This window comes from Saccostrea cucullata, unplaced genomic scaffold (assembly GCF_032062105.1).
Source record: "Saccostrea cucullata isolate Sc308-1 unplaced genomic scaffold, CSIRO_AGI_Scuc_v1 ctg1924, whole genome shotgun sequence".
NCBI classification, from domain to species: Eukaryota; Metazoa; Mollusca; class Bivalvia; order Ostreida; family Ostreidae; genus Saccostrea; species Saccostrea cuccullata.
Genome location: NW_026921687.1, coordinates 26,269 through 35,675, shown reverse-complemented (window position 1 = coordinate 35,675; position 9,407 = coordinate 26,269). Strand labels below are relative to the sequence as shown.

Below are 9,407 nucleotides of genomic sequence, written 5' to 3'. Positions count from 1 at the left end.
AAAAAAAAAAAAAAAAATCCCAAAAAATTCTCAGAACTATAGTTTTAGAAAATGGGATTAGGTGCCAATTAAGGAGTAAACACTTCCCCTTTGACTCATCACATCCGCTGTGAACCCTATACCTTGGTAATGATCGGAGTAATCCGTAAGCAGTTCAGTGTGCAACTAGAGTTACTAGTACTATGAACACAGTGAAAAGTGAGCTCGCTAAATGATACCCCTCCCCTCCCATATGATTATAATGGCAAAGTCCATGCACGTCCTTCTCTGGGATACTCAAAGTGTAAGATCAAAACATAAACTACGAGGTGCACAATGGCTTTATGCAATGTTATACAGTGTATAATAAAACAACCTGTGATAAAATTTAAATTTTGCACATCCAAACACAGTTTTAAAAAAATATTTAGTTATTTCTCTTTGAGGCCTCCATACAATCTGTTATTTCTGCAGCGTACATTTTATCGCAAGGAACGTAATCGAGAAGAATTTCGATAGAGTTCATCTTTAAGTTGTCAAAACAATCGATAAAGAAACTTATACAGACTCATCGAATATTGCTTAAGTCAACAAATATCGTAATTACGAGTTTACTTCAGAATAGTTCGTCCTTGACCATGCATGGCCATGTTGACATGAACGACAACTCTCATAGCGAAAGTTGCAGACCGACGACGCCTTCGATTTGCACTTGTTTGTTAAACGATTGCGGAACAATATAGAAAGTAAATATGAATTTGATGCTAATATGGCAAGAGTTTGAGGTACGTACGTTTCGTTTCCCCGTCAAAACGATACAAACTGAGCTAATTTTCTTCGTATTATGAACGTCGAGACAGCGTTTTTTTTAAAATTCACACTGCATGGTGATCGGACAGTGACATAAACATTTTCATGGCGTCCGTCAGCTGGGCAATCCAGTTTGTCGCCAGTTTTGTTTTAATTAATTAAATTTGAAGTTTTTTGTATTCATAATTTAGCCAAAACAGACCAGAAATAACTGCTTTCATTCAATCATTGATTATACGATAACCTAGAAGCTTTATCAAGAAAGTAGTTCTGATTGAAAAATTTTATCGATGTGTAAATTTCTTCTTAATCGTGTTCTCGTCCAATCAAAACACAGGAAATCAATACATAAAATGAAGATTGGAATTATCATGTGATAAAATTTAAATTTTGCCCCCATACACAGTATAATTGTTGTGCTACTCAATGTAAAAAATAAAAAAAAACAAGTATAATAAACCGAGATATATCCCGGATGTTTATTGTTGAGATAGCGAATCTTCAAGTTCATCATGATTGTGCTATTTGGCTAAAATATTGTACATTGTTGTTTTATAAAGTTTTACAATCACAACCTCTCTACAAAGGGCAGGCCTATATGACAGATCTTGAATTCTTCTTAGACCACCGGTGCGCTGTGCAGTGATAAGTCTTCACACCTGTGATAATTACCAGTGTGCTGTCGTTGATCGTAATAGCAAACGGTCTATGGACGCCATCACTTTTCTTCACCACAGTCCTTAACCTTTTTCCCATCATCCTCGTGCACAACCAATACCTCATTCAAATCGGGAAAAGACACGTAAAGCATGCCGTCATCATCTGACGTCACGCAACAGGGCATGCTGGGAAAACCTTGGTACCACAGAAGTTCCAGATTATCGTTGAAGCAGATCACGTGATTAGTGTCCGTGAAGTCGCATACGACAATGTTATCGCTGACTGTCGATGTTAGAAACATCGGTACGAGAAAGAGAGGGACGGACCCCGCGGGATTCCTGTGTCCAAGAAGTGTTTTGAGGACCTTCCCCTCGTCTGAAATAATTTCTATTCCTGGTGGCTCTTCACCATCATAAAAAGACACACAGAAATCCCCAGTTGACAACAAACATATTCCAATGTACGACTTCTTCGTTCTGATTTGATCTCGAATGTGCATTTTCTTTCCAAGAGAGATGTAGGCAATTTTACGTTTGAATAAACGGGTTGCTGCAATTTCATCGTCTGTAACTACAGTCATCCGACAAATATTGTCGACTCGCATGGAATCGACATAAGAACCGTCGTGCAGGAAGCGCTGAACGAGTCCCGTCTCTCCGTCACACGTCACGATATACTTGTCCGTCGCTGCTACGTCATAATAATTGCACTCTTCAACGTCTGCCGACTGCTGACCTCTAAAATGTGAACTCGAGGAAACTTGCAACTTTCCACATTGCTGTTTGCTTCTCAACATGTTCAACAACTGTTTATTTGGAAGAAAATGTAATGGAAACTTCTGTGATTTAATTTGCAGAGAATCTTCAAACTTTTCAAGTTCCTTTAGCTTTTTATTGACTGAAAGGTACACAGACAAGAGCTCTGGAACATTTTCGTCGTCAAAGTTTTGATTGAAAGAGGAGTATCTCTTAGCTATTTCATCATGAACTGCGTGATTGATCGACATGTCACTTTTCACTTCGTGTTCTGCTACCTTTGTTTTCATTGCACCAAGAGTTGCTTTGCATCCAGCATAAAAATCGTCTAATTTTGTTTCGAATTCGCCGATTTCACCCAACACTTCTTGTTTCGCTTCAGAAATCCCGTTTCCATTCGTAACAACTCGTTTGATTTTCTCGGATTTGAGATAAACCTTTTCCAGTTCTCGATTGTAATTGATTAACACCGGCATCACTCGTTGATAAGCTTTCTGAAGATTAACACAGTGACAATTTGGATGACGATGATTTTCCACAGCGTTTTCAGCACTCGTCATTACCTGGCATCCAAAGCAGAAGAAATTCAGATCCTGTCCGTCCTCGCTTACGTTCACTCGCCTCGTGTCCTCCTCCACCACTTTGATCAGCGCCTCCGCCAAACTGTCTGTCGGGAAAGCTCGCGCGCTCTCCCATGGGTCGTCTGCTTTGCTGGCCTGGACTTCTGTTTTGTCCACCGGGCAGACGAATACTCCGTCATCTACTGAGGCGCCGATGTGGTTAGCCAGACAGGCCAGGCAGAAAGTGTGCTCGCACGGCAGAGTCCTGGGATCTCGGAAGCGCTGTAGACAAATCGTACAGGTCAAATAGTCCTCAGTCACATTCCGAGCGAGGCGACTTGTGGCCATCTTTATGAAAAAAATATTCCAATCGTCACTTTATTTTCACTGTCTCACTGACACGACAACCTCTATGTAGAATATCGCTTCACAGTTAAAATATACGTTCTAAATTCTGATCGAAGTATTTTTAATTCCTTTTCCTTTTAATCATCAGATTAAAGCTAAACCCACATATGATGTTTTGAAGAGGGATTTTAAGGATTAAAAGTATAGTACCCACACTGCACTGACTTGGCATTGACAACCTTGTATTGTTTTGTTGCCTCTGACATTGAAGTGGACAATATTATAGGAAAATAACAAGATTATCGAACGTAAAGTCAGGCGTCAAAGCACACACTCCCGTGTCTTCCACGTGTACTTTTACGTAATATTTCAATATAAAACAAAGAAACACAAAGCTTGCGGTACATATATATGTAACAACTGTATGAAGAGAAAAAAATAACTCGTTTTTTGGGGCCCGCGTTGCTCAATGTTTAGAGCGTCTGCTCTAGGATCGCTAAGTAAGGAGTTGATCACTCGGGAGCGGGTTCGAATCCCTCTGTGGCACGTGGAGACCAGGCCTGGGATACATAAAACTTAAATGAGCTCACTTTTGATTTCCATCTCACTTTTTCTCTAAGGAATATATAGTGAAAAAGTGAGACTGAGATCAAAAGTGAGCTCGTCTTTAGAACTTTTATGGCCCCAAGGCCAGTCCTTCGGATGAGACTGTATAAAACGAGGTCCCGTGTCGCAGTAGGTGCAGACACGAAAAAGATCCCTTCTTGCTCAATGGCCCTAAATGCCGAGTTCAGGACAAATTTTGCTGCTTTCCATCGACTCGAGAAGACGTTAAATAACATACAATCAATCAATACAATTAGAGGGTTAAGTACACGAGGAAGCCAACAACGGGAATTTACAAAATCCCTCTCAGGCCTCGTGAAGGTGAGCTAAAAAAAATTAAACTGGGCAGAAATATTTATTGCCTAAATGCATCTATAAATATAAGTATACATTTCAGACAGCATACTGACACGAAATCAATATAAAACGATCACACCTAAAACAAAAAACATTCCTGCATAATGGAAGCCCAAAGACATCTCCCATAACTATAACTATGGCTATTAGCAGTGGATTCTGAATCACAGATGCTTTTGCAATACATTTCCTCAAAAATAAACCACGTCATTGAATGCTAGATAGTTTTTCATTGTTTGTGGCAGAGGAAGACGATTTACATAAAGGAGGGGTTTCTTTTGGAGACGTTGGTACACGAACACTCGGCAAGCAGACATCAAAGAGCGAGGGGAGGCTGAAAATAAAAGATTTTATTCACAAATGGATACAAAACTAATAATGTTGTCATACCAGAGACATGTATTAGAGGTCTATCATAGGTATGTCTCTGGTCATACGCTACAAGTCGTCTTGCTTAAAGAACATCTTATACTCTATTATTGTTTAAGCATCCATTATCATTACTGGATCATCATCCCCAATGACTGAAAATCCAAAATTTAACTGAAAGGATTAAAATTAACTTCTTGGGTAATTATCTGCCACCGATATATTTGTTACCTTAAGGAAACATTTCAATTGGTTTTTAAGCATTATAATGTCTAATTTGACTACTCGTTCCCAAATTTCTACCAAGGTTTTCAAGCCACACTCGCCATTCCTCCTTTCATTACTCCTTCATTCTGCTGCTGTTCATACCAGCTTACTCATAGAGTCTTCACATACAAGCTTACTCTTTGATTCCTTCACATACCAGCTTACTCTTAGAGTTCTTCACATACCAGCTTACTCTTAGAGTCTTCACATACCAGCTTACTCTTAGAGTCTTTACATACCACATACTCTTAGAGTCTTCACATACCAGCTTACTCTTTGATTCCTTCACATACCAGCTTACTCTTAGAGTCTTCACATACCAGCTTACTCTTAGAGTCTTTACATACCAGCTTACTCTTAGAGTCTTAACATACCAGCTTACTCTTAGAGTCTTCACATACCAGCTTACTCTTAGAGTCTTTACATACCAGCTTACTCTTACAGTCTTCACATACCAGCTTACTCTTAGTGTCTTCACATACCAGCTTTTTCTTAGAGTCTTCACATACTAGCTTACTCTTAGAGTCTTTACATACCACATACTCTTAGAGTCTTCACATACCAGCTTACTCTTAGAGTCCTTCACATACCATCCTACTCTAAGAGTCCTTCACATACCAGCTTACTCTTAGAGTCTTCACATACCAGCTTACTCTTAGAGTCTTCACATACCAGCTTACTCTTAGAGTCTTCACATACCAGTTTACTCTTAGAGTCTTTCACATACCATCCTAATCTAAGAGTCCTTCACATACCAGCTTATTCTTTGAGTCCTTCACATACCAGCTTACTCTTAGAGTTCTTCCCATACCAGCTTACTCTTAGAGCTTTCTCTCATACAAAGTCCTTCATATACCAGCTTTCTATTAGAAAATGTCCTTCATATTACAGCTTTCTCTCAGACAAGTCATTCACATACCAGCTTTTTCTCAGACAAAGTCCTTCACATACCAGATTTCTTTCAGACAAATCATTCATATAACAGCTTTCTCTTCCACAAAGTTTTTCACATACCAGCTTTATCTTGGACAAATTCCTTCACATACCAGCTTTTTCTTGGACAGAGTTCTAACATACCAGCTTTCTCTTGGACAAATATCTTCGCATACCAGATTACCCTCAAAGTCCTTCACATACAAGATTTCTTTCAGACAATGTCCTTCATTTAACAGCTTTCTCTTGGACAAATTCCTCCACATGCCAGCTTTTTCTTGGACAAAGTCCTTCGAAAAACCAGCTTTCTCTTGGACTTCCTTCACATACCAGCTTTCTCTTGTAATGTCCTTCACATACCAGCTTTCTCTTGGACAAAGTTCTTCACATACCAGCTTTTTCTTGTACAAAAGTCATTCACATACCATCTTTCTCTTGTACAAAAGTCATTCACATACCAGCTTTTTCCCAGACAAATTCATTCACATACCAGCTTTTTCTTGAACAAAGTCCTTCATATACCAGCTTTTTCTCTCAGACAAAGTCCTTCACATACCAGCTTTCCTCTCGAACAAAGTCCTTCACATACCAGCTTTCTCTCGGACAAAGTCCTTCACATACCAGCTTTCTGTTGAACAAATTCCTTCAGGAACTCCTTGTCCTCCCTCCTGTCGTACAGGCGGTCATCTCTCCAGTTAAACTTCCACCTCCCACAGCCAAACTCGTACAGCATAACCAATATGGCCGCCGACTTCAGATAGAAGATACAAGCAAAAAGAGGCGACATCGTCATTGTCTGACATGTCACATGGTTATAGTCAATGTCGCAGCCATGTTGTAACAGAGATTTTATCATGTCAAAACACACACGATTGTCTATGGAAGTAGAAAGCAGGAAGTCCACTGCGCAGGGTCGGTCCTTGCTGAAGTACACGGTGGTGTTCGCATTGTATTCCAGTAAAAGCTGTCAACGTAAACAATTTATTAATGTGACATGAATTTTTTAGCTAACAGGATTCCTCTTTTCCCCCTCAATAAGCTTGAAAAAGAAAACATCCACCCATCCCTCTCTCTCTCCTTAATTTTCTTTTCATGAAAATTTATTGTACAAGTACTTAGTATATAGTGTTTCACAAAAAAATCTTGGTGAGTTTAAACGTGACGTTTCAGATGACGTTTGTTTAGCTAAGATGTCCACACAATACCTGTAAAAGGTCCACATTCTTATGCATGACTGCAATGTGGAGAGGGGTGTGGAGATTTTTTGGACTCCCTTCTGGATCCGCGCCTTTCTTTAGCAGGAGACTCGCTGTGCCGATGTGGAGATTGAAGACAGCTTTGTGCAGTGCAGTTTGACCTTTCCTGTCCGTGACCTCTAACTCTGCGCCCGATTCTATTAGAACCCCAGCAAGATTTTCATTTCCAGCTTCAAAACAAATTGTGGTGATCATTGTAAAATCGGACAAGTATCAATGATCCTTCCGATTTCATTTTATTTTCAGTTGTTAAATTATCTTTATTTCAAACCTTAATTTTATGCAAATTTAAAAAGAATTGTCTAACAATATTTATTTCGTATATATTTTAAACAATACAATGATTATAAGTAATCTTCACTTTTCTTTAATTAATCAATCGTCCACATCAAATCATACCCGTTGCCGCCATATGTAAGGCCGTCTGCCCCAGATAATTGACGGAATTCACGTCTGCTCCGTTCTGTAACAGTTCATACACCTGTTCAATGTCGCCATCCCTGGCGCTCTGTACAATTGATGGTATGGTACAGAAGTCGGTGCTCATTTACTTGTAGTAAGTCTCTCTAAATTACGATTTTCTTTCAAACATTTGACTGAAAATGTTACAAGGGTCATAACTTCTAAACCACAACCATGATGTACCTAAAAACAGATAAATATTAAACTTCTGATTTAATTTGTGAGTAGAAATGAACAATGCATATTACCTGACTTTGTTATACCTTTAGAAATTTGTTTCTATGCAAACATATACGAAAAAAGTCTAACATTTCTTTTTTTTGAGCTGGCTTACAAAAATCGATGTTTGACCGCTGAGTGAGATGCTGGACCGCTAACGTCACACAAAGGGCAGAACTTAATCTCTTTTGCATTCTTTGATGTTAATTTAACAGTGATGGATCTGAGGTTTTACATCACAGAAGACAGTACAAGATGCATATGTGTCAAAAAAATATTAAAAGAAAAGGTATAACAGAACATTCATTGATTGTGTTCTCGGGTAAAATGCGATTTGTCGACCCTCGAACCAAACTGCATGTCTGCCTGAGGCCGTTAATGCTTTTCATAAAATTGAAACTACGGCAGGTAAGAAAATAAATCATCTGTCCTACACTAACTATAAAAAAACTCATCTTTGATCACTTCAAAAATAAAATAGGTCCTTTTCTGACATAAAATTAAATAATCCCAGTCCCTCTTTCTGAGCTAATTAGCAAATAACACTTTGGCGTCGGCAGCAAATTGAAAAGGGGGGGGGGGTGTTATTCGAAAAAAAAAAATCAACTCTGCAATGGAAATTCACCTACAGCGGACATACATTGTATTATTATTATTATTATTATTATACAAAATTTATAGAGCGCCCTATATAATAAACACAATTACTCTAAAGCGCTGTACATCATAGTTAAAATACATTCATAAAAACAACATCAGGAATAAAAATTTTGTTGAATAGCATAAGAAAATAAAATTAAGTATTGATAACCATTTTAAAAATTAAAAATATTTTTGCAAAATGATGATTAAACAATATCAAAACACGAAAAGAGAAAACTGCATACAATAGAGCATAAGAAATTTCAGAAGATTAAAAATAACCAAAAATTAAAAGTCAGAAATCTTTAAACATAAATAAATAAATAAATAAAAATAGTCTATATTTGACACTTAAAAATAAAAATTTAACGGAATGCTTCCCTAAAAAGATGAGTTTTCAGATGTTTTTTAAAAGTGTTCAAAGATGGGCATATAACCAAATGTGGAGGTAAAGAGTTCCAGAGGGATGCAGCGGCCACGTCAAAACGTCTATTCCCATAGGTTGATGTTCGGCAGTGTGGTCTTTGCAGTGACAGCTTGTTTGCCGATCTAAGGGAACGACCAGGTTGATATACGTTGATGAGCTCTGCAATGTATTTTGGTGCTATGTTGTTGATTGCTTTGTAAGTATAAATAAGAATTTTGTACTGGATGCGTTTGTCAATTGGAAGCCAATGAAGGGAAACAAGGATCGGAGTAATGTGCTCCCTCTTCCTGGAACGAGTAATAATGCGTGCAGCTGTGTTCTGTATTCTTTGTAATTTGGCTATTTCGGTTGCATTTATGCCATAGAGGAGAGCGTTGGCATAGTCGAGCCTAGATGTCACAAGAGAACAGACCAGGGTCTTGCAGGCATCCTCTGTAATCAATGGACGTATTCTCCCAATGTTCCTAAGCTGGTAATAGCATGCACGAGACACCGAGGAAATTTGCATTTGCATGCTAAGAGACTTATCAAACCACACCCCGAGGTTCTTTACACTGGTCGCCTCTCTCACGATGGTGTCACTAAAGTTCAGATGGTAAGATGGAGACTCCTTGAGTTGTTGTTTCGGAGTAAAAACTATAAATTCTGTTTTGTCCTGGTTTAGTTTTAGCATGTTGGAACACATCCACTGCTTGATTTCTTCCAGGCATGTTCCAAGTCTCAAAGCGGTATTATTCCAGTTGTTCCTGGGTTTAAA

At 38.5% G+C, this 9,407-nt stretch overlaps 2 protein-coding genes across 2 annotated transcripts; both read right to left on the bottom strand.

The window, feature by feature from the left end:
- Positions 1–1,462: 1,462 nt before the first annotated feature.
- LOC134260565 (E3 ubiquitin-protein ligase TRIM13-like) lies at positions 1,463–3,120 on the bottom strand. Its single transcript, XM_062743111.1, has one exon. It carries the CDS (start codon positions 3,110–3,112, stop codon positions 1,508–1,510), a length of 1,605 nt encoding a protein of 534 aa, XP_062599095.1. The 5' UTR covers positions 3,113–3,120; the 3' UTR covers positions 1,463–1,507.
- Positions 3,121–4,054: 934 nt separating this feature from the next.
- LOC134260564 (ankyrin repeat and SOCS box protein 1-like) lies at positions 4,055–7,545 on the bottom strand. The gene is made up of 4 exons (XM_062743110.1): positions 7,300–7,545; positions 6,850–7,070; positions 6,266–6,608; positions 4,055–4,409 (listed from the first exon to the last, which is right to left on the bottom strand). Exons 1-4 carry the CDS (start codon positions 7,445–7,447, stop codon positions 4,267–4,269), a joined length of 855 nt encoding a protein of 284 aa, XP_062599094.1. The 5' UTR covers positions 7,448–7,545; the 3' UTR covers positions 4,055–4,266.
- Positions 7,546–9,407: the final 1,862 nt, after the last annotated feature.

What these genes read in the sequence shown, in the direction of transcription:
- LOC134260565 (XM_062743111.1), bottom strand. Translation starts at nt 3,112, where the DNA reads ATGGCCACAAGTCGCCTCGCTCGGAATGTGACTGAGGACTATTTGACC.
- LOC134260564 (XM_062743110.1), bottom strand. Translation starts at nt 7,447, where the DNA reads ATGAGCACCGACTTCTGTACCATACCATCAATTGTACAGAGCGCCAGG. An exon ending in AGAATGTGGACCTTTTACAG is followed by an intron (nt 6,609 to 6,849) that starts GTATTGTGTGGA and finishes TTACGTTGACAG; the next exon opens with CTTTTACTGGAATACAATGC. An exon ending in ATTTGTTCAACAGAAAGCTG is followed by an intron (nt 4,410 to 6,265) that starts GTATGTGAAGGA and finishes TTTTATTTTCAG; the next exon opens with CCTCCCCTCGCTCTTTGATG.